The following is a 23586-nucleotide window of genomic DNA, read 5'->3' on the forward strand; positions in this document are numbered from 1 at the left end:
CAGTAGTCAGATACGATTCAAATGGCAAGCCATAACGTCCGCGTAAGTGTTGCAAGAATCTTCTCTTCCGTCAATATGCCCTGAGCTTTGATCTTTTATGTCGTCCATGAACACAGCTTCCCATGCGAAACCGAACAGGTCCTCAACGCCCCAGAGTACACGGCGATGAGAATGCCACGAGTCGACATGTTCGTCAAGGATCCGGTATTGCAATCGCAGGCGCGTCACGCGCCGTCGCCAACGGTCACATACAGAAGAACGGGCCCCAGCGTCCCGCCCTCGGCGAAGTCACGACCACAGCAGTCAACCGCAAAGTACGTGCAACTCCGTCTGGTTTTATATCTGTAAGGTTGGTCCACTAACAACGTCGTTTCTGTGCACCCGCAGGACGCTGCCAGCAGACCTACTGGGAAAGACAAGGAAATCATCGATGCAAACGTCAAACGCAGTCGCTCTTCCTCCCTCGTAGCCGCGACTGGGCCTCAGCGCGTCCCTGTTGGTCCTGGCAGAGCCGCGCCAACCGTCGCAACTGTGGTGCCTGTGCACGCGCGTGCGACTCGTGCTCAGAGGCCCCATTTGCCTAACCGTCCCGTTCACCGTGTTCCCGTCCCGACCGAACGCGAACTGCGTGCACAGGCCATCGAGGCCCAAGAGGATGAAGACAGCATGGACGTCGAGGAGCAGCCGCCTGCCAGGGTCCTTACCATCGAAGAAGCCAGCCTGATCGTCGGCGAGGAAGAGGTGGAGGGTATGATCGGCGTCGACAGCACAGAGGACAGCGAAGACGAGGAGGCTCAGTGCATTGCCAACGCGAAGGCTGCGCGCGTTTGGCCTGAGGTCTCGACAGATCGTGCTCAGCGGTATAGCCGTCAGATTGAAGATATCAAGGAGACCTTCAACGATCCGTCGGATGAGTTCGATATGACGATGGTGTCCGAGTATTCCGATGATATCTTCGAGTACATGCAAGAACTTGAGGTAAACCTGCGTCCTCTTCGCGGGCGAGCCTCTTGCTGAGGAACTTGTACAGGACGATGTGATGCCAAACCCCGATTACATGGACGGTCAAACCGAGATTACCTGGGACATGCGCCAGACGCTCGTAGACTGGTTGCTGCAAGTGCATCTGCGCTATCACATGCTTCCGGAGACACTATGGATCGCAATCAACATCGTCGATCGCTTCCTTACCAAGCGTATCGTATCAGTTCTCAAGCTCCAGCTCGTTGGCGTGACCGCCATGTTCATCGCATCGAAATACGAGGAGATACTGGCACCTTCTGTTGACGAGTTTGTCTTCATGACCGAGAATGGTTATGGAAGGGAAGAGATCCTGAAGGGCGAGCGGATCATGCTGCAGACGCTCGACTTCAAGATCAGTCACTACTGCTCACCCTACAGCTGGATGAGAAAGATCAGCAAGGCAGACGACTACGATATTCAGACCCGCACGCTGGGCAAATTCTTGACCGAGGTGACGCTCCTGGACTACCGCTTCTTGAGGGTCAAGCCGAGCTTGGTGGCCGCCATCGGGATGTACACTGCGAGGAGGATGCTAGGAGGAGACTGGGTGTGTGCTCGCTCTCTCCTTCCCCCTTCATACGCGATTGCATGTGGGAGACATGCCTTTACCACGTTGTTGTTCTCCAAATGCGTGTCTTTCACGTGATGTTGATTTGTCGGCGGGATGATGGAAGCGCTAACGCATTGTTCGCCACTTTCAGACCGACGCGTTCGTCTTCTACTCCGGCTTCACTGAGGAGCACCTCCTACCGGGACACACTTGGCTGCTGCAAAAGTTGACGGAGCACGGGTTCACAAAACAGCACGTCTGTCAGAAGTACGCGAACAAGAAGTTCTTGAAGGCGTCGCTGTACGCGATCGATTGGGCACAGAGACACGTCCACGAAGAGCTCATGAACTCGGAGAAGATGGACGAGTGAGGTACCCGGCTCACTGTGGCGAGGTTGCTCCGATGTTGTTGGGCGTGATCCGTACCGTCAACCCGCATTCGACCTCAACATCACAACTCCTTAGGCCTTAATCATCACCCTCTCTATCACGCCACGATCCCATGCCACGATCATCGGTCTTTCATCTCCGCCAGTCCTTGCATCCAACACACGTATTTGTTTATTATTACAACACTACCCACATCCTCCCCCTCGTCCATGTCCATGTCTATGTCTGTCATTGCGCGTTGCTTTCTTCAATTGTTCTTCAATTGGCTTCAACCTCTGCCCGACGCCCCGCATGCCACTTGGTTGAACATTTGCATTTCATCTGTATAGATCTCGTTGTCGTCAGTGCACGCTCTCAGTCTCCTCTTTATCTCGGCGCATATGCCTCCATGCTCGTTTTGTTCCATGCGTCACGCTCGCAAACATCGTCTCTATTTTATCTGCCACCTTCTCTTGTTTCGTTATTGTTTTGCATTCTTCCCCCACATACGGTCGACTCCGTGACCTCTCGTCTTGCTTTGTCCCCTACTTCCCGCCCAAAATGCCCTCTGCGCACTTGCAGGTTTTGTCGGCTTGTGTTAGTACTATTGCCCGCCGGGTTCGAACCCCATCTTGCCCTTCCGTCTTGCCAAGATCTTCCCCATCTGTCGTCTTGTGCACGACTTGTCCTACCAAGCCTTGTTCCCCTTCCTCTCGTTTTCCGCTTGGCGGTCGCGCTTCCTTTTGAATTCCTGGCCCGGCATGCATGGTATAGCTACGTGACAGCTGTACTATATCTGCGCAGAGCGCTCGACACGTCTCGGTTTTGGTCTAATTATCGTATTCTATGCGGTGTATGTGTGTCTGTCGGCAGTCCTAAAGCCAGAATATAACCCTTCCAAACTTGCAAGGCCAGGGGCGTTCGCCATGGAGACGAAAGATATGAGCCGCGAGGACCTCATACTTGTCAGGTCACGAAGAGTTGAGAAAACTGAAATTGGTGCGTTACACGTTCAATTGATCTCGTTCGTCCCTTAGAGAGACTCAATGTGTGCTGCGAAGCGTTCTCCCTACCCTACTCTGTCTCGAGAAGGCTAGCGCTCTGGAGGCTCTGGTCATTTGCCACTAGCGACTGTGAACTTACCCGACGCGTTCTGAACTCGGAAATTCGAATGCAAGAATCGCTTTTCCAACGGACCACATTAGCAAGACATGAGTGGCGGGAGAACTATTACATTTGCAACTAGCGTTCAAGTGACATGAGAACGGGCCTTGTCTGACAGCAGCCATAGTTGGAAATAAACAGCTCAGCGTTGCAAGGTCACAGGTCGGTTTGGGACTACCACACGATGGATTGCACAACGACACGTTGACCGCATCTTGAAGGTACATGTCTGTGATGCAATTACGGTGATGTTTAATTGCGAGGGTCCCTGGACAGTGATCAATAGGAGAATGCTTGCTTGCGATGCATCATACACTCCGAGCTTCAAGCTTCAAGTTCTGCCACCCTTTGGCCATGGCTGCCAATGACCATACGGAGAAGCTCTTGGATGCCGCTCAAGTACTTATCAAAGTGGGGGAACTTAGAGGGCCCTTCTGTTGAGGCAAGTCAACCGGACAATCTTCTTTTCACTGCTCTCTTCAATCCAGCGCCATCGTCTCAGCAAGCGGGTCGTTCGCTGAGGTCGTTCAAGTTCCCCTGAAGTGCCTCTTCGAAGTCGCTGCCGAGAACTAGGGAACTGTGCTTTGTACACCGTCGCTGAGCACTGTATCGCGGATCAGCTTGCCGAGGTCGACCAAACGATTGGAATACCTATTTCTCAGTTGAGCAAACCCATTGGTCTGTGCTCCTTGAAGCGAGCTCGGTGCGGCGTCAGGCACTGGACGAATACGAGTGTCTGGCGAGGGAACAATCGTAAGAAGCAAGGTTTGAGTGACTGGACCGATATGTTCGTACGACAGTTCTCCGAGTCTTGATCAGCTGCATGATACAGAGTCGACCGGAGGACTACTCCCTCAGAATGCATGAGTCTGAACAAGCTAGATTAATACGTAGCAGACGAGCCCGGCTCCCTTGCAAAACATAAGCCACACGATACAGCGTTGTGCAATCTGACAATGATATTGTTTCCCTCCTCATAACGCTTCTCGTCTCCGGTCGCACATATGCATCACATACCAATGATCGCGACGCCGGCTCCCTACTATACTGATCGCAAACGTCAATCACATGCGTTCGGAGCCGTTGCGGTCACGTACATATAGGCCCTCTCACCTGAGATTGCCCTAATAGTACTTTCGGTCCACTATCACGATGTCGCAGTTGTCTTTCAAAGGCCAGACCGTAGTTGTCACCGGCGCGGGAGGAGGTTTGGGCAAAGCGTGAGTGCTGCACAGTTCAGGTGTCGTGAAGGGTTGGACTCTACATTGGACATAGGTATTCGCTCTTATTCGCAGCGCGGGGAGCGAATGTAGTCGTGAACGACGTCAGCCAGGCAGCTGCGCAGAAGGTCGTTGAAGAGATTGTGAACGGTGCGCACCATATCGGACATACCGAAGCGCATACACCTGAGTCGCCGTGCACTAGCGGGAGGGAAGGCCGTCACGAACACGTCTTCGGTCGCAGACGGCGCTGCCGTGATCAAAGCAGCGGTCGACGCGTTTGGAACGGTGACCATTCTCATCAACAACGCGGGTATCCTCAGGGACAAGGGGTACGTTGTACGTGTATCACGCGAGGTTGTGTTCATGTCTCTCGTTCTAGCTTCAAGAACATGTCAGATCAGGAGTGGGACCAGGTCAACCTTGTGCACCTGAAGGGATCTTTCTCCTGCACGAAGGCTGCTTGGCCTATCTTCTGCAAGCAAGGTTTCGGTCGCATTGTAAACACCGCGAGTGCTGCAGGTCTCTATGGCGCGTAACATCGCTGCGTCCGTCGCGTTCTGTGGTCTGAACAGGGTGTGGTGTGCAGGCAACTTTGGCCAGGCGAACTACAGTGCTGCTAAGATGGGCCTCGTTGGCTTCACGAAGGCACTTGCATTGGAAGGTGCCAAGTATGGCATCAAGGCTACTGTGATTGCCCCCGTACGTCAATTCCGCCAGATCTTGCTATGCATTGTTGCTGATGATAGGTGCTTTTGTGAACAGATGGCTGCGTCTGCTATGACGGAGACTGTCATGCCGCCTGAAATGCTCGCTAATCTAAAGGTATGTCGTGTGTCCCACCTCGAGTAGCTCGCGCTAGTTAGACGCGTCCTTCAAATTGTAGCCCGCATTTGTCGCTCCATTCGTCGCTGCTGTGACTCATCCTGACGGCCCGGACGCTTCAGGTAAGGTCTTCGAAGTCGGTGCCGGATACGTCGCGGAGATTCGTTGGGAGCGTAGCAAGGGAACTGTCTTCAAGGCAGATTCGTCCTTCACACCTTCTGCCGTAAGTATTTGCCGTTGCATGCAAAGAGAAATGTGTATATGCTCATAATGTCCTGCAGGTCCAGGAGAAGTGGACAGAGATACAAGACTTCGACGAGCATGGGCAGTACGTCGTAGTATAACATCGGCCGTGCATATTCATCCATACTAACGCACTAATAAGCCCTCAGGGCCTCCCAGATGTTGACGCGCGGGTACGAAAATATCATGGTTCAATTACACGGTTGATAATTGACCTACCGTACCGCAGGAGAAACTTTCTCTAGCTGAGAAGCTCTCTACGAACGCACAATCATCTTCCGAAGTACGGTTCGATGACAAGACTGTCATCGTGACCGGCGCAGGAGCAGGCCTTGGCCGTGCATATGCTCTCATGTATGCACGCCTCGGCGCGAACGTCGTGGTGAACGACATTAACGAGAAGGTTGCGAACAGTGTCGTGAACGAGATCAAGAAGGGTCAACCTATTTTTGCCTTTGGTGAGTTCGAATGCTGATGTTGTGCCCTGGATGTCACAGCGGGCGGCAAGGCGGTTGCGGCGGTCGCGTCTGTCGAAGATGGCGAAGGAATAGTCAAAGTTGCGCTCAATGCATTCGGCGGCGTCCATGTGCTTGTCGCCAATGCTGGACTAGTTCGCCCGAACAACTTTGGGAACATGACTGACAAGGAGTGGGATGATGTCTTTGCGGTGCATATGCGGTGAGTGCACCCGGGTGTCTTCCGAAGCTTTTGATTGAAATCTTGGTTTCCATACAGGGGCACCTATAAGGTCGGTGATACATGCAGTACTTGAACGCGGTTCTGGCAATTAGGATGTTGATTCTGGTCTTTAGTGCGCCAAAGCACTTTGGCCTATCTTCCAGAAGCAGAAATATGGTCGGATCGTGACGACAAGTTCGCAAGCTGGGCTCTGTACGTTTCCTCTTCTCTATCCGGACTCTTACTATGATCTCTGATCTGCTTTATTGCAGATGGTATGGCCGGCTTGGTAAATGTCAGTCTGTTATCATCGAGCCAGACCTTCGTCGTGTCTGACTAGGTGGCGGGTTGTAGTACTCCGCCGCGAAGGCGGCGATTTTGGGCTTCACTCGTACTCTTGCCATCGAGGGCGCCAAGTATAATATTTTGGCGAATATCGTTATCCCATCTGCAGGGCCGACATTGGGTCTGGGGCGGTGAGTGATTGAGTTGCTTGCGATTGCTCAGATCGTTCATGTCAGGAGATCCCCATCACGCTCAGCGCTTACACCAACATTGAAGCGCTGAAGGTCAGAATTGTCCAATCCGCTGGTTATCGGGCGCTCACCTCCCATGTTCACACCAGGAAGAGTATGTCGCCCCAGTAGTAGGATATCTATCCAGCGAAGCGAATGAGACCACTGGCGGTCTCTTTCAGATCGCCGCTGGGTGGGTAGCACAGATCCGCTGGCAGCGTGCAGGTGGACACGGCTTCTCTACGAACCAGCCCCTCACGCCAGAGACAATCATCTCGAAGTGGGGCATGCTCACCGACTTTAGTAAGCGCTTTATTCTTCGTTTTCATTGTGTCTTGGTGTTAAGGTCACATCCAGCGGATGGTCGTGCGACCAATCCCGCGTCTACTCAAGAAGCGATGGAGCAGGTCTGTTGACTCAGTTGTGTACACTGTATTGTTTCTCACAGTGTCTTCCTCAGCTTGTCGAGAACTTCGGTAACACAAGTGACGATAGTACATACACAGATCCGGAAGACTCTGAGCTTGTTGCGACCGCCAAGAGGAATGTACCAGACCCAGAGGACTACAGCTACACGGAGCGTGACGTCATTCTGTACAACATCGGCATTGGTGCGACAGAGAGGGAGCTGCAGTGGACGTTCGAGGGGGACGACGCGTTCTCTGCTATCTCGACGTTCGGTGTCATTCCCCAGTTTCCAGCGAGCATGGGTATGTCTCTTGACTGGTTGCCAAATTACAATCCAGTACGTGGACACACTTCCTGCGTCCGTATATTCTCTTATAAGATGTTCGGCTTGTTAGGCCAAGCTGCTCCATGGTGAACAATATTTGGCCATCAAAGCACCCATACCCACGAGCGGAAACTTTGTCAATGAGGCGCGGTCAGTATCCACTTCCTGCAGCACGGATAGCAATCAACCGTAGTTCTGTGTCACTCCTTGCTCATCGTGCTCCCAGATTACTGGAGGTGCTTGACAAGGGCAAAGCCGCAGCTGTGACAACGATTGTGGAGACGAAAGACAAGGCAACCGGCAAGGTCATCTTCGAGAACCAGTCGACGGTATTTATCCGTGGTGCTGGTGGCTTTGGGGGGAAACGGGTTGGCGACGGTGGGTACCCCCTGGGTAAAGAAGTACGCTTATCGCTCAGCGTATCGAGATCTAGACCGTGGTGCTGCTTCCGCAGCCAACACACCGCCTCAGCGCAAGCCTGATGCTACCCTCGAAGAGAAGACATTACCTGTGCAAGCCGCACTGTACCGGTCAGTTACAACAAGCTACATTGTCCCCTGACGTGCGTCTGATTGATCGGGGTGTCAGGTTGAGCGGCGACTATAACCCGCTGCATGTGGGTGTGAATCGTTCACAGCATTTCCGCTGTTCTCATGACCCCTTTAGATCTTGCCGGAATTTGCTGCGGTCGGCGGGTTCGACAGGCCCATCCTACATGGTGAGTATCCTCGTCCTTGGGGATGCTGTAGCATGATATTGATGCATATTTGGGCTAGGCTTGTGTTTCTTTGGTATCGCTGGGAAGCATGTGTTGAAAGCATTTGGTGACTTCAAGGACATTAAAGTGCGGTCAGTATTCGTGCACACTGCTTTGGTTCCCACTGTGGCGACTAATATGGCGATGTTGTTCAGATTTGCCGGTGTTGTCTACCCAGGTGAGACACTAGTGACGGAGATGTGGAAGGAAGGAGCAAAGATCATTTTCAGTGCGTACCTTGGGCATTCTTATCAATCACTTGCAGACGCACTGATACCCCGCTGCTGCACTAGCTATGAAGGTAAAGGAACGTGGTACCACTGTACTTGCAGCTGCCGCTGCAACGCTGTCAAATCCTAGCTCACCGTTGAAAGCGAAGTTGTAACATGATGTATTGTAGCTATATATCGATGTACAATAAGTTTCACGGCATATACTCTTAACTCCAAGCGGGTATTCTGTTCATGAACATCAGAAGGACACAGTATGTGACACGTTCCAAAGTCCGACCATCTATGCTAACCTATGCTACAAATGTGATCCAGCTGTCTTACGACGGGAACTTAGCTACCAGAGATAATATACCACGTCATTCGCAGCTGAATCTAGAAATACTATATCCGTAGAGTAAATAAGGGACACACGCGGGAAAAGATTGTGGACAGCAATCAGCATGACGCCAATTGCTGCGAGATGTTAACGCCTGGAGGGAACGTGTCAGTAATGGAGGCATCTAGCTTCGTCCGGAAGGTAATAGATCTTACCTGGGTAGTACCAGAACGTGAGAGCGATGATGACATAGAGACACATGAGGATCATGCCCTCAAGCCAGTTGCTGAATCATGGTCATTCGAGGGATCCACGCAGAAATGTCATTTCACATACCTCTTTCCATCTTGCACAACGTAATTGACAACGAGGACTATGCATGAAGCGCAGCGAGTGAGTGATCGCCATGACGAAGGGGGCATACGAGCGACATGCCTGATAGGAACAGTACGATCGACTCGAACGGGTCGAACAGAAGAGTCAACGGCTTTCCGATCCACCACCCTAGAATAACAGAGAACGGTATTACAAAGAGTGCAATTTGCTAGCAACACGTTTAGTTGTACGATCATCGGAAATGGAATGACGTTGGCTTACGATGCTGGAACCGACCGCAACGCCCAAACTGAGCGTGAGCTTGTCCTTGACAGAGACGGTCACGGCCGTGACGTGCTCTGCATCGCACATTAATTGGCTTGCATGCATATCGTACGTGGCCGAATATGAACATACCTGCAGCATTCCCAACAATAGGCAGCAGGATCAAACCAACAAATTCCTTACTGATCTTACCGCTAGCCGTGAGGCCGCTGATAGAGTCCACAAGCCACTCGGCAGTAACAGCCACGATCTGCGGGAATAATACTATGAGTCCGAATGGAAACCGAAGTGCGGAAAGCGTATGACGTACCACAGTGACCACAATGAGAAGGCCAACTGCTAGAGGGACACTCATCTGCGGTGTCTCTTCCTCTGTTTCCTCCTCTTTCGGAGCCACAACCGCAGCCTCCACGTCAGTAGTGGTGGTCGAAGTGGTGGCATTCGCTTTATCGGTGGCGGTCGTACTTGTCTGTGCCAGTGGCTCCGTGCTCGCGCTGTGTTGCGTGTGCGAGCGCCATTTTCGCGCAATGTATGCACCCGGAGTCCCATTTGCGTACTTGATCGATTTGATCACGTCGTCACTGCGGTCATCGTACAACGCTTTATGGGAGAATAGTTGGAAGCACAGGTAACAAGCATAGACTGCGAACGAAATGAATGATCAGGATCAAGCGCGAGCGCCGTCTGAAGACCACTTACTGAAGAGGAGTATGATAGCGCCCTGTATACGAGATAAATCAGTATGGCATAGGATGAATTAGATCGAGATTACTGACACCTCGGCTGAAACTGAGAATGTCGCGGCCCTCCTCAGGGTCTGGGATCTCGGGACCTGCTGATAGGTGGAATGCAGCAGGCAGAAGTACAGCAATAACGGACACTATGAGCAGTGAAGAATTGAGCTGTGTGGCGCCTATCGGGGGATAGCATCGTAATCATTTTAGAAGCTGTGAGCATTTGATGTAAGATCATGGAAAGAGGCACGCACTCAGACCGAAACCTTGCTCAGAGAAGCGCATGCCACCGGCAAAGAAACACATTCCAAGCACGAGAACTGCTCAGAAACCGACTAATCAGTAAGCGCACGCTTATTGGGCAAGAAATATCAAACACTGACGCAGATTGCTGAGAATGGAGCCCACGACTGATGGCAAAGAGCGCCCATGCCAAATACAACCGTGCAACATCGGATCAAAGGCAGAAAAACGATCATCGTTCAACGTTTATATCGGAAGATGTGGGCGCCAACGTACGAGATGACTGAACAACCTGTAGTTCACACTTCACCAGTGCAATGATCTGTTGTTCACCCGTAAATGTGGGGCTCATCAGAGTGTGCTAGGGGCTTACCGCCACAATCAACTCAACGCTTTAACGGATCGTCAGTGTAAGAGACATGAGAAATAACGTATGCACATACGCATTACCCTGTTAAAAGTCGTCAGCTAAAAATATATGTCATGAACGGGTGGTGTCACGTACGAGAGTCGCATTGAGTAGACCGGCAAGTGTTTGTCCGACGCGTAATGACATTTCATCTGTCGCAAACGCGAGTAACTGGAGCGGATGCATGAGCAATGATAATTCAGGACAAACTAGCAAGATGATGATACTACCTTGGCGAGTGGTATAATGGACAGGAAGGAGACTACAGCAAGATCAGACTAGGACTTATGGGAGCATGAGCGATACGTACAGATGAAAATCAGGGTATCATTGGAGTTGGTAGTTGGCAGAGCGAAGTGCAGAGCCCACTATCGAGGGTGTGTCAGAAAAACAAACTCGACTCGTCGACAAAGTACATACGGATACAGGAATGCAGACGAGCAGGACATTCAACCCTGCAAAATTTCAGTGGCAGACACAAAGACCACTATGAGCTTGAATACGCACAAGACATCGTGATGATAGCCTTCACGCCGTGGAGGAGGCTGGGCGCTTTGCGAATTGGTTTGGGTGGTATCATCTGGATTGTGAGGGCTCTGCGCAGACCTTCGATCGTTGGAACCGAGGTACTTATACGCGACAACCGCCTGCCGCTCCTTTTGGAATCCACCCTAGTGACAGCACTTGTAGGTGGCGGAGGCGCTGACGCTTCTGGGTCTGCAAATTCAAAGGTAGCACGGTGTTGCACAGCAGTTGCTTGAGTTTCTGTTGAATGATTGTTGTGTTCTAATTGCGAGGCTGTGGTATTTGGGTTAGACGTTCGAACGGTGCCCGCATGGAATGACACTTACACATAGTACTGCGGAAGCTGCAAACAAGCGGAAACCGAGCTCAAGGTGAGAGAGATATCGCAAACGTAGAATACGATGGGAACAGAGTGGTAACGAGCGACGAGGGGCGCTTTGTATCGCCAAAAGATGCTTGGCAGTGGCACTGCTTCTGAGGTCAAACAGAGAACTCACATGCCTTTTTCAGCACTCCCAGCCCCAACACCGCTATTCTCACGCCATCCAGACCTAGAAAGCTGTCACGCCTTTAATTGTCACCCTCATCTGCAATTGTAGTGTTCGTCGATTCTTTTCATTGTGGCCTCGCCTCGTCGTCGCTCGTAGCATGGTTAATTAGCACAATTTCCGCGACCAATCCAACGGTCCGCGCCGGCAGTGCACAGCCCAAGCATTTTTCTTTTGTTTTTTTCTTCCACCGTACTCACTCACACTCAAGCACAGCATTCTCCTCTATTCAAGCACAAAACTGGTATCCTCTGAGGCCGTTGTCAACTCTGACGCTACATTTTCTTGCTTACATCCCCCGCGCCGGAGCTTCGTATTTCAGGCATGATATGCAGTGTTCAGTCGGCTGGATCGATGTTGCTGCGTGCCGACGAGGCGGCTGTCACGTTATCACTCGGAGGCCTCACCTTCCCGACATGACGGAAGACATGACATAAATGTCTGGCCGTAAACTCGCCGGAAGATATGGATTCCACTCACTGTACATGTCGCATATAAACCGCCAGCTCCCTTTTCTCCAGACCGCAGCAAGTCTGGGTCGAACAAAGAATGCGTGTCTGAGAGTTGCAAACGCTTTAGCAGGTGTGCCTCTGTACTCCTGCAGCGTGTATGGCTTGAATGGATACTCATACTTTCTGATGCAGTGGTGGCAACGTTGGGGATCAATTACCCAAGTGTCAGATCTGGCGCGCGAAACCCCTCGCGTATGCGTTCGAATCATTTGTATCTACCAACTGCCAAGTAACTGAGCTTGAGGACGCGCTGGAATCCCATGTATCTTGTGGGACCCGTATACCTTGCCTCATGGAGAGCGGTGCAAACCTGACATGTCGGCGCGAAAACGTTGCCTCCTCTTTGTGTGCAGCATGCCTTATAACTCGCGCACTTCAATAACTGCTAGGTGCGCCTGGTTTCCTGCTGTCCAGCATAGGTTGAACAATGCGACTGACTCGTCCCCTACCATGAGCGTAGGACGCATGCCTCATGAACCCATGAGCGACTATGAATGAATAGTGAGACTACCGCAAGTTCTGTCGAGTTGCATTTAGCACTTTGCTAGGACACAGGGACTAGGTCTGAATAGATGATGCTCTGGAGCACGAGCTCCGCGGCTGCGCCCTCCACGATGCCTGCGAGTTTTAAACGGACAGGTTGGGGTCAGGATCTCACTAATTGTGACTCGATGAATGCCACGGTCCAATGCCACGGTCCACTTATTTGTCGACCCAGATGGTGCGCGTGGGCGACGATTTTACGGATTCAAACGCGTGGTATTCGCTGGCTCTAATCCCTCCAGGAAGCAGGTGGCGTGTATCGCGATGCGGCAACGTGAAGGTTCTCATCCGTGACAGCTCGGTTTGTGACTGATCACCAAAAATATGTCAGGTTACTACAGTGGTACGTTCCGAGTCCGTCAAGGTTCTGTCAGAGATACCCATCTATCCGGATATCCGGATATCCTTATTTTATCTGTGAGCTTCCGAAGCTTACCAGGAAAGCAGCGCTTGGGATGTGATGACGCCAAGAGCTAATAGTAAATTTCACGTGGGTACGCGATCCGTGACCCGCAAACGCATGTTGATCATTCAAAGTTTGAACTTTGGAGCTCCGGCTTTGGAATTTACTCATCGCACTGCGGCAAACCTTGGCGGGTGCAGCAACTATGTAGTGTTACGCACAGTCCTGACAGTGGTCGAACGGTGGTTTTGAATGCGACCGCCGCGGTGGCACAGTACTCGGCACTGGTCGGAGGAAAAGTTCAATTACACCGAAGCGGAAAGCTCGGTCCGGGAGGTTGACTTCGTGGAATGTTACCAACTCCGCTCATGTACCGTACTCAAATCACGTCGGTGAACTCAACGCAGACGTTGCTCAGAGAACGCATGGATTCGATCTACTTAGTCCATGTCAATGTTCAAATGTTCACCCCTGATTGGGAGCTGAATCTTGTGAAGGTTCGCGATCGCGAGGCGGAGCAGTGCCATCCGGGGTCGCTCGAGGCTTAGCGCTCGGTGTGGTTCTTAGACCTGTGTATGGTACTTATGTGCGTTCTAAAACCGCACACTTCGCTTGTGAATTGCGGATACAAGCAGCGCTGATATGGTAAACATCCGGTATTACGCCAATGCAGGGCAGAGTTGTAAGTGATGATCGATGACTTGACACAACCGTGTACACAGGGATGCACGTCTTCGGACGTGAGAAGTATACACACACATATGGGACAAGGGGTCACTGGGGCGGTGTGAAAGAACACGACAGATCATTAGTGTTGAGCAAGAGTACCATTCGCGCAGGCAGGAGCACGCCACGTGCGAGTACAATAGTAAGCGGTGAGAGAAGTCGGAGTAAAGCAAGCAGGTGTAAAATACTTTCGCTCTCCATGTTCAGCCTTGATATGCGAACGACACAGCGCCGTACAGCCCCGCTTCTCTTCCCAGAAGACCGTGGCCTTGCAAGACCTGCACAAAGAACAAAGCAAAACGAGTATGAGTACTCCATGATTTTGGTAGAGTAAATGGGCCAGAGAAACGCACCTCCATCTTTCTGGCATGCCACCCAATTCCACTGCTAACGTTCCCGTTAGCGTCTGCAAGACGCTCCAATTCAATTCGCCACGGGTGGTCCTGCTCCAGATCCCTCCTCAGAATAGAACTATGTGCGCCACAGCTAGAGGGTGGAGACTTTACGACCCAGCCGCTCGCCACATCAACATACCATCCGCGTCCACCCTTGCTTTTGATGACGCGCCACGAACCTGCACCAGAGCCAACTGTGGCAAGCAGGGGCGTGGCAAGTTCTACGACACGCAGCCGGGTGGGCGGCTCTGCGCTCTTCTCTTTGCTTGACGAGGAAAGGTTGCAAGAGAATGGCGGCGTACACAGTGGACGGATGATTTGAGCATGAAGAGCGATCGACGCTTGGCGCGCCGAGACTGCCTCTGCCCCATACCCGAGATCCTGCGAGGACGTAACAAGGGTAAGCACCTCGACGTTCACCGCTTTCGTTCTGAGGAAGTCAGCCACGGCACTGAGTTCGAGGTTGCGGATGTGCGACAGACCCAAGGAGCGTAGCTGGGGTTGAGGCGCACACACATCACAGAGGAGTGCGCTCGTAACAGGCGCGCTCGACAAGTCCAGGTACGCCAGCGCCCCGGTTCTAAAACACGGGGCGTGCGCAAAGATGTTATGTAGTTCATCTTCGGAGAGTGGGGAAGGGAACGTCAAGTCGCCATATAGGCTGAGTTCCCGAATGCCCTGCGCGGCGGGCGCTTCAACGAGGAACTCCCGGATGCTCTCACCGGTGAGCCAGTTACACCGCTCGAGCGCAAGTGACTGCAGATGGACGGTTGGCGAGGTCCCTAGGGCCTGCAGAAGGTCGGGTGTGACACGTGTGCAGGAAAGGTCGAGATGTGTAAGGGACGGGAACGCCAGGACCAGCGGATTCAGGATCTGCGCCTGCACGGACTTGACACCTCGCAGACACAGGCGCTGCAACGACAAAAATACCAGTGGTTCGTAGCGAACGACGCTGCGCGACTTCGGACGACCACGCTCGTTCTCGCCCTCGTCTTCATTCCCGCTCGACGGGAGTTCTGAGTGGTCAATGAAATGATCGTTCACGAATTGCGTGAGCGCGTTCACGAAGACAGCGCTGACGCATCCGGTGAGGTCTAACGCCTCCAACTCCTTGTACTCCCTGCGCCGCTCGCGGTCTTCTGCCTCAGTATCCTTTGGGTCAAAGAAAACCGGGTCTCGTCCACGAGAGGGTCGTCCTCGGCCATGCGAAGCATAGCCTCGAAGCAATAGCTCTGTCAACACAGAGAGCGTGAGGGCACCATCCATGTACTCTGTGGCACCAAATGCCAAGAGACCGGACAATTCCTGCACGGAGCGAGAGTTGCCAATTGTAAATCAATAATTCTCAGCTCAGAGGGGGAACATACTTTCAACACAGCTTCCAGCCTTTCACCTGTAACGAAACGGTTGTTGACGCCCTCTTCGACAGACCGTCTCATTCCGATCGTACGAAAATGATTGAAGTCGAGATGCCGGGTCAAACGCCCTGGACGAGGATCATCAGGCGCGGGTACTGTATAAAATACATTAATCACCAAATATTGGCGAAGGATGAAAGGCCGTAGGGACATACCATAGACACCTGGGTTATCGTGTTCCATAACATCTTGAATTGCGACGCTTATGGAGCGCATCAGCTTCCAGCGGGCCGGGCTTTTGCTCTTAGGCCTGAGACGCCTCGGGCTGGGGTCACGGCTTGCGAGAGGCGTGAGCAGTTCTGGCGGGATGGACCCGTCCAAGCCGCTCAATTTTTCGAGTACCCTCTCGTGCAGCTCCTTGTCCGTCATACCACCCATGATATTTCTGGCGGACAACGTAGCATCTTCAACTACCTGTATAGTCTCACCAACAACCGTAGCAGCCTGCTCGGGGTCAATTTCGTCTTCATCGCCCCCGGCTACCTCTTCGACGAGGGAGAGCCAGCTACGCGGTAAACGAACTTCGACCTTGTGCCACAGCCAAGGCTTCGCTGCTCCATACCAGGCGCGGTTAACACGAGTGAGATTGAGTAAGGTTCTGCGCACGACATCCTGGGACCAATAGGCAGCTGGATACGAGGAGGGGAGGAATGTGGGTACGCCACCCTCGGAATGAGCCGGTGGGTCAAGACATGGCACCGGAGGTGGAAGTCCAGCAGCATAGACGTACCCACATATGACAGACAACAATTCTGGTGGGTAAGAGTTAGCCAGTAAAGATTCCGAGGTCATTATTTAAACAGTAGTGCGTGACTCAGCAGCTCAGTCGGGGACGAAGACAACGTTGAGCAGGGAAAATACGAGCTCAGGTGAGGCGGAAAGTATGGGGTGGACAGCCTGGGTTTTATAGAGCGACATGTGTGCGAGTCAGCGGAGAGGATCATCGAGCGCGCCAGCCCACGGCGTGATCTTACATGCTGTGGCTGAAATCTCGCGCCACCAATGGCAAGTCTCCCTTACCTCGGCTCACCATTCAAAATCCCCCTTCTTTCTTTACGGCATCGTCTTCGCTTACCTGAAGCATGTGCAATCATAGCTCTCATTCTTAGCACTCTCATGGATGCTTCTGTCAAACGTTCACTGCAGATCGTTCCACAATATAGACACACGTGATGGCTCATGTTCCGGTTAGTTCTGACTCTGAGCACTCGGCATGTAATGTAAGCCAATCTCCGAACGCTTTATGGACCACATTGCGTCCTGAGATTCTGTTTCTTGTCTTACGTGGATGCAAACCGGATGGGTACTGACTCAGGAGACGAACGTTTCATTCAGGCCGCTTGCGAGCCATCCACGCTCACCCGCTAAGTTAGGTAATTTGTTACGTCCCATCGGACAAGGCGGATTGTCCAGAAACGCTCGCTGCTCGTGTGAACTCTCCATGCTTTTTATTTATGCCTCCTTCACTCCACGCTGCGCCAGGATGATGTTCGGTCATAGCACATGTGCGTACCAAACTTCATATGAATTCTATGTATTCTATCAATGAAGAATAAACAGCGGACCGTGAGACCGTTGGACCACCTTCGCAAGGTAGCTCCTACTTTCATTCACAGTGGTGCACGAAATTCTTCACCGGCGTGGCGTCAAAAGGTGTGATTTAGATGCTGTAGAACGTGGTTTCGCTTACGCTCAGCATCCAACATCGCATATGAGATTGCCTTGAGCTCATGTTACGAACATCAATTTATTTCTGACCGGCAGCTCCCATTTGTCTCGGCAAGTTTGTTGCCTATACATTCTAAATCACGCTTGCTTCCTCCAATGTGACTTTCACCTTGTGCTGGTGCCTGCGCCTGACTTCGATCGCTTTCTTATGAAATCTGCTGACCCCTACTTGACGCTCCAAATTCCGTGGTCTAGCCCACAGACACTTGATCTTACGAGGTTGGTTCCGTTGCTTCACCACTATGTGCCCTCAAATTTGCTCCAGGATTGTGGTAGTCTGAAGACTAGTACGAGACTGTGGGTGATGACGGCGAGCCGACAGGAATAAATGGGGCTCGATCAACATGAATCATCATGATCGCAAGCGGGGTGCTCTGGTCAAATCTCAGTCCTACATTCATGAGCTCCGGAGACCATACTAGTATCGCAATGGAGTGCATGGATGGGATCATATATGGTTAAGAAATATCCCTCAAACTTCGCCTCCTAACGTGCCTCGCCTGTCAGTGACTCGCACTCCCTCAGTTGACCTTCGTGTTGCGCGATTTGTCCCTGATATGGTGACTGCTCACATCAAATCACCATTTTTTTCCATCTTGTGCGTCTCGCGGAACGTCCGCTCAGTGTTCAAGGATGGTATGCCCACCAAGAACGTGGAGTTGGACACTAACTTCTTCCCATCAACCACTGTTTCAATTGTCGTCGGTATTCAGCCCGGAAAACATCGTGATGTACGTGCCGCACGGTAGATTTTACCAGCGTTCCTTCCCCATGATGCATCTTTTTCACCGTCATTTTCCCTCCGTACTCGACAGGTCCTCACTGGACCGGCCGTCGCTCGAAAGGTGCGGTGTTTTTCGCAGTAGTCGGTCGGGCGCTGCAACTTATATTGCACTCTCATTGTCTTGTCCAGCGCAAAGATATCGGTGTACCAAGCTCCATCTTTGCGGCACCCGTTCGACTGACGGCACTAACTACAGGCGTGCAGTGCTAACCTCGCACAACCAACTTCTTGGAAATCACCGCCTGTTATCCGGAGCTGAGTCGGCGGGATACTCCCGCGACACTGCTAGTGCGTTCAAAGTCTTTAACTTGTCCGCCTTGGCTTAATGAAGCGCGAGTCCAGGCATGATTGCTGCCTCGATCGTCCTGTCTGTCCTTGACCTTCGTCAGTGGATCCATTGTGACCGGCTCTACGAGCTCAAAGCTCGCCCGCAGGGAGTGGAGTATAACTTTCGCGGTACTCAGTGCGTGTTCATAGGACGTGCGATTGGCGATAAGCTGAGATTGGTCCCAATTTCGTGTCATGGCATAGTATCGTTTATTCTTGATGTGGCAGCGAGTCAACGACGGATTTGACCAGTCACGACTTGCCAGTGTCAGCTTACAGCTCACGTCTGCCTGTGGCCTGTCGCCCCCAAAGCATAAGCAAGGGAAAAAAAAATTCCATTGAGTGCAATCGCCCCAGTATATTATAATTAGTGGTATATGAAAACCCAAGATGGTATTTTTTTGTAGATGATCAAATTTGTGGACACCTGTCCACGATGCAGCACGGTAGCCGATTGGCAGAAGTTCAAGTGGCCGATGTTTCAAGCAAGTAGGTTACCGGGGTCGATCAAACTTTGACATAAAAGTCATACTGCGACAGCATCCATGCCAGCGAGATGGCTTAGGCACACGTGCGTAGGCATGACACGGAATAATTCAATCCGAGAAAGTATGCAATGAACAGGAGACTCACTGGACACAAAGACCGGGCTGAGTACCGCAACATTGATTTTGGCAGTGCGGAAGATCAGGAGTTCCGAACCGAAATGGGCGAAGGCAAAGAGATAGCTAAATATCGTCATGTCATAGATACTGCCAAGTTTCTGTTGAACGCCAAGGGCTCAAGAGTATTCAGAATAACTCACGGTTTGCTGTTAATGTTGTACGCAGCATAGAGGCGTATCACAGCCGACGTCAGCGTCCAGATGGCAAACGTTCGCGCCTGCAGTGGGCTGACTGTATGAAATAATTAGAGTGAGAAGCCGCTAAATCAACACGGCGAGAACATACCCAAGTGACTCGCATTGTAAATCCTGCGGGTAAATTTGAGAGTCACAAAATTTTGAACGGTGTTGAAAACGGCCATAACTGCCACAACTAGCTGCCACTTTGGAAGTAGTCCGTTGGCCTGTGGAAGGACTGCGAAGATGGCATCCCATCTGTCACTTTTTGCAAAGAGTAACACAAGCGACGCACAATCGATGAGGGCCATTACTGCAGCGTCTTGACTAACCTCCCTGTAGAAAGCAGGTCGCGTCGAACGATGACTTCCGTCTGTAGATTACGTAAGCGGATAGCAGGCGTGAGAATATGTGTCGGGTTTGCCCGTCGACATGTCGGCAGAATAATAGGCGGCACGAAGCGACAGTTTGTCGACACCTCCCAGAATTTCACCGTACGCGTCGACGACCATCGTGTTGCATGCAGCGAGCGAGGCCCTAATGGCCCTCCCGACGACCGTTGTCGTTCCCATCTCCCAAGACAGGGCCACCGCAAGTCGCTCCAACTCGCTGGTTAGCACCGCGAGCTCGGGGGGTGCATCGCTGAGGCGTCGATCGCGGACGAGGACGAGAACACTCACGGGAGGGAGGAGGCCAAAGAGTTTGGGACGCTCGGCCGCTCGGCGTGGTGAAGGGCACGACGAGTCTCCCTATGGAGGCATCGCCCCGCCTACTCCCAAAGGTTTTTCGGACGAATCTCAGGATATCGCGGTTTCATCACATCCTGGGACTCCCACGCAGCTCTCACATACGCCACGTAGGCCAAAAACTGCTGGTTCAGAAAGGAGGCCTAGTCTGGAGGACAAAGAGGACAAGGGTGCATCCTCCAGTCGCGTTGTGCGCGATGACGTTCGCGGCAGACAAACCAAGTCAGAAGGTGGTTCCGTGCGAGGGGTACGTCCATCTGCATCCCCAAAGTCGCGCAAGTATTCACAGTTTTCTAGGTGAAGACGAGGCTGCGCGGGATGAGTTTACCTCGTCAAGCTTTCAAGGTGAAGGGTTCCTCAGGTTCATCCTCACAGCCAAGTCCTACGGCCCCCGGTGAAGGCCACCCAGAGATGTCCGCAAACCGTGCTGGAGGAAGTGCTTGTCGAAACTTCAGGGATTCGGTACTTACCCAGCATTCTTCGACGTCGTCCTCGCTATATCCTGCGTCGACCTACTCGGGTTCTCAGACCGAGTCTTCGCTTTTACCGAGTTCGTTTGACGGCGATGAGCAAACGTCCGCGTTTTCCCCTGAGATCGTGCTGCCAGGCAATCCTGAGTTCGACGCCGACGATGTGTCTTACCGTCTGCGTCTGCTTGTGAACAACAGCTACTTCCTACCGCCTGCTCACGCAAAACCTTCTCCAATGTCGTTAGTGCCGATGTCACCATCGAAAAAGACACAGGGCAAGCAGACCAATGCAACGTTCCTGGACTTTTTCAGGATAGGGAAGTCCAAGTCGAAGCCTACGACTCCGGTTTTACGCAGCCCTCCAGCACTCGATCAGTCCGGACCCATCCTGAGGACGACCTCTGATTCAACCACAGCGTCTGGCTATGTTCCTCGCCCTCACGCGAGTTTGCAACCTCAGACGCCTACTCCTCCTGTTCCTAATCTGAACGCCATGAACCGAGTGGTAGTACTACGTGAGCGAATGCAAGACCTTGCTACAGCTGCGAAGGAAGCAGAACAGGATATCAAAAGCCGGGCAGATGTGCGTAGGACGAAGAGTCAGACTACACCTCATGAAAACGACTTGGTTGACGACGTCATTGATCCTACTGATGCTGTCGATCTTCCGCCGTCTTTGGAGGACTATCCATTCGCTGTTCAGGCGTCGGCGGCCTTTGGGTTGGGTGTTCGGGAGTCAGTGGGTGCAGCGGTTCTGGCAGAACAATTACCTCCGTCAAGGAGCCCCGGAGATTGGTCATCCAGTACAGAAGACGATTCGTGGCGGAAGGAACTTTTACGGGAGGCGATCACTCACTCCTTGAACAGTGCGTCGGACCATTCCTTTCTTTCCTCTCCTGAACAGTCATCTGCGTCCCCCACGTCTCCAACGACGACTTCGACTACTGAATCCCGTGCGGCTGATTCCACCTTTACACTGTCATCGACTTCAACGCCTAGGCGCGGTATTGGTCGGCCGATTCTGCAACACCTCACGTTGATCGCGGAGATCGAGCAGCAGCATAACTCGAACGCTCCAAAGCCGAGTCCAAACCCTCCTCACAGTACTGCCACTCTCTCCCCGACTCAAAGGACACTGATACAGGCCGCTCGTCGTTCATGGCTATCAGAGACTGTTCCTCCCGCGCGTGCAGAGACTCCGTCGGAGCCGCTACCCCTTGCCCCACCACCTCCCCGTAGGCAGCTCATCAATCCTCTGTACTCGCTTTCGCAGCCTGACCTGTCAGAATCGAATTCGAGGGACCGGGAGCAGGTCTCTGTAGGGTCATCAGAGGCCTACTCATCGGTCGTACGAAAGGCGGTGTCGTCACCGCGGCTTTCTGCGGTCCATGAGCGTGCAAATGTTGCTCAGAGAACTATGTTCTCGATTTCGCCACCTCCGTTATCCATCCATCAGATAACGTCGTCTCGTTCGTCGCCGGCCCTGCAGGTGCTTGGCGATAACCCGTCGTTTTCGTCTTACCGTAGTTTTATCAGCGGGTCACGTTTATCTGACGATGATTTGTCCTACGCGACGCCTATGGATACCGACGGGGAAGAGTCAGCACCAAGAGCATCTGTCTCGGTGTCTTTGTTCTCTGGGGACCGACCGTCGATATCAGAATACTCTCCCCATTCTCCCGCTGCCTCCGCGTTCCGCGACGCAGTATTTGGGAGCTGTCGTTCACCCTCGCCGTACGCGAGACGGAGTATCAACGAGAATGGTTCTGGTCCTTCCAGGGTGGTGTCTCCTTTGCGCGACGCAGATCCCGAACCTCGCAGTGCTGCTATGTCCCCGCCACCCCGCGTGTCTTCGTCGTTGGGCCCCACAGTCTTACCTCCCCCTCCTAGATCACCTGCAGTGAAGCCCTTATATCGCCCTTCCACCCCTTCCCATGCGTCGTCAGAGGCTGGCCATCGTTCCTTTACTTCCGTTGGTGGCATGCCAGAGCCGTCTGTCGACAAGGCGTCCATGGAGTCTTTCATCCACCCTGCTCCTGCGGTTCCTATTTCGGATAGGCGAGGGCTCACGTCACTATCACTGCGCATCCCTACCGAGGATGTTGCTTCTTCCATTCATTCCGCGCCGGCGCCCGCGTCACCCACCGCGTTCTTTGACCGCATTCAATCGCACCACAATGCGATGGACGACTTAGACACGTCAGACGAGAGCGAGGACGAGGAGGACACACATCCTCCCCCACCCCCACCGATGTATGCCGAGCCGCGCATTCCTCGCACCCCAACATCGTCGCACCGCGTCTCGAGCGTCGGTTCACGGCCGTCGATCATGCGATTGGGCAACCACTCGACACCTCACCTAAGGCCTCCGAATGCCTTTAGGGAGGGTGTGTCGTATGACGTGTCTGACCGGAAGAAACCCATCGGGAATGTGCCAGAAACACCACCCCGCGCAAGCTTCTTCTCGGTGCGCAAGAGGCTTGTGGGCGGTACTGATGCCCCGCTGTTCCCGTTTGCGCCACAGCATACCCCGTCCTCGCGTTCACGCTCGCTCTCTCGCCGGCCAGCAACTGCAGAAGGCAGCCGGTCGCGGAGGTGGCAGCGCGAGTCGCTGCAGAAGTTCGACGGGATGCTGTTACAGCACATGCAGGCCGAGCGGGACAGGATCAAACAGATTACGAGCAACATCTCGGGATCCAGAAACTGATCTTGAACCCTCAACCACTTACCCCCTGCTCCTCTGCTCTGTCCACTGTTCTGTTTCTTTTGCTATGTCCGTTCACCTTCGCGTCACCCCCTTTGGTCGGAGTTCTGCTTTCGTACGTACCTGTCATACTAGCTACTGACTGCAAATCCTCTCGTTACAGCTGACCTTACTTCCTATCATTGTTGCATACAGCCTCGCTGACGCCAGACATATACCAATATTCCTGTTTATACCGTTTACATTTACATTATCCTCCATAACGCTATTCAACAGTTTCCGGTGTTTTCCGATGCGATCTTCTA

The 23586-nt window shown here is 52.6% G+C and overlaps 7 protein-coding genes across 7 annotated transcripts; 4 read left to right on the plus strand and 3 right to left on the minus strand.

Moving 5' to 3' along the window:
* Positions 1 to 122: 122 nt before the first annotated feature.
* Positions 123 to 3069, plus strand: SCP_1200290 (predicted protein; the record flags this gene model as incomplete). Its single annotated transcript, XM_027762916.1, has 5 exons — positions 123 to 314; positions 388 to 978; positions 1031 to 1570; positions 1725 to 1939; positions 3003 to 3069. 5 exons carry the CDS (start codon positions 123 to 125, stop codon positions 3067 to 3069), a joined length of 1605 nt encoding a protein of 534 aa, XP_027618717.1.
* Positions 3070 to 4257: 1188 nt separating this feature from the next.
* On the plus strand, positions 4258 to 8461 carry SCP_1200300 (Peroxisomal hydratase-dehydrogenase-epimerase; the record flags this gene model as incomplete). The annotated part of the gene is made up of 27 exons (XM_027762917.1): positions 4258 to 4325; positions 4381 to 4475; positions 4531 to 4657; positions 4708 to 4856; positions 4915 to 5027; positions 5091 to 5150; positions 5212 to 5373; positions 5432 to 5478; positions 5536 to 5566; positions 5623 to 5830; positions 5891 to 6071; positions 6129 to 6141; positions 6206 to 6284; positions 6344 to 6366; positions 6426 to 6547; positions 6613 to 6640; positions 6697 to 6889; positions 6944 to 6993; positions 7047 to 7331; positions 7390 to 7469; positions 7546 to 7697; positions 7753 to 7849; positions 7908 to 7935; positions 7986 to 8037; positions 8096 to 8168; positions 8232 to 8305; positions 8370 to 8461. The coding sequence occupies 27 exons, from the start codon at positions 4258 to 4260 to the stop codon at positions 8459 to 8461; spliced, it is 2682 nt and encodes an 893-aa protein (XP_027618718.1).
* Positions 8462 to 8744: 283 nt separating this feature from the next.
* SCP_1200310 (hypothetical protein) lies at positions 8745 to 11466 on the minus strand (the record flags this gene model as incomplete). The annotated part of the gene is made up of 20 exons (XM_027762918.1): positions 8745 to 8779; positions 8841 to 8911; positions 8962 to 8998; positions 9061 to 9169; positions 9223 to 9299; positions 9358 to 9475; positions 9536 to 9867; positions 9925 to 9946; positions 10002 to 10138; positions 10214 to 10279; positions 10343 to 10369; positions 10479 to 10524; positions 10576 to 10594; positions 10646 to 10653; positions 10708 to 10782; positions 10842 to 10873; positions 10922 to 10979; positions 11032 to 11066; positions 11119 to 11409; positions 11463 to 11466. 20 exons carry the CDS (start codon positions 11464 to 11466, stop codon positions 8745 to 8747), a joined length of 1599 nt encoding a protein of 532 aa, XP_027618719.1.
* Positions 11467 to 14071: 2605 nt separating this feature from the next.
* SCP_1200320 (hypothetical protein) lies at positions 14072 to 16473 on the minus strand (the record flags this gene model as incomplete). Its single annotated transcript, XM_027762919.1, has 4 exons — positions 14072 to 14146; positions 14222 to 15568; positions 15631 to 15776; positions 15837 to 16473. The coding sequence occupies 4 exons, from the start codon at positions 16471 to 16473 to the stop codon at positions 14072 to 14074; spliced, it is 2205 nt and encodes a 734-aa protein (XP_027618720.1).
* Positions 16474 to 18042: 1569 nt separating this feature from the next.
* SCP_1200330 (hypothetical protein) lies at positions 18043 to 18740 on the plus strand (the record flags this gene model as incomplete). Its single annotated transcript, XM_027762920.1, has 6 exons — positions 18043 to 18140; positions 18225 to 18254; positions 18323 to 18337; positions 18390 to 18481; positions 18536 to 18656; positions 18725 to 18740. The coding sequence occupies 6 exons, from the start codon at positions 18043 to 18045 to the stop codon at positions 18738 to 18740; spliced, it is 372 nt and encodes a 123-aa protein (XP_027618721.1).
* A 287-nt stretch (positions 18741 to 19027) lies between these two features.
* Positions 19028 to 19672, minus strand: SCP_1200340 (Ergosterol biosynthetic protein; the record flags this gene model as incomplete). Its single annotated transcript, XM_027762921.1, has 5 exons — positions 19028 to 19080; positions 19154 to 19272; positions 19326 to 19416; positions 19471 to 19599; positions 19657 to 19672. The coding sequence occupies 5 exons, from the start codon at positions 19670 to 19672 to the stop codon at positions 19028 to 19030; spliced, it is 408 nt and encodes a 135-aa protein (XP_027618722.1).
* A 229-nt stretch (positions 19673 to 19901) lies between these two features.
* On the plus strand, positions 19902 to 23284 carry SCP_1200350 (predicted protein; the record flags this gene model as incomplete). Its single annotated transcript, XM_027762922.1, has 2 exons — positions 19902 to 20354; positions 20405 to 23284. The coding sequence occupies 2 exons, from the start codon at positions 19902 to 19904 to the stop codon at positions 23282 to 23284; spliced, it is 3333 nt and encodes a 1110-aa protein (XP_027618723.1).
* Between the last annotated feature and the right edge of the window lie 302 nt (positions 23285 to 23586).

Source organism: Sparassis crispa (genome assembly GCF_003851025.1).
Source record: "Sparassis crispa DNA, contig_000010F, whole genome shotgun sequence".
In the NCBI taxonomy this organism is placed as follows: Eukaryota; Fungi; Basidiomycota; class Agaricomycetes; order Polyporales; family Sparassidaceae; genus Sparassis; species Sparassis crispa.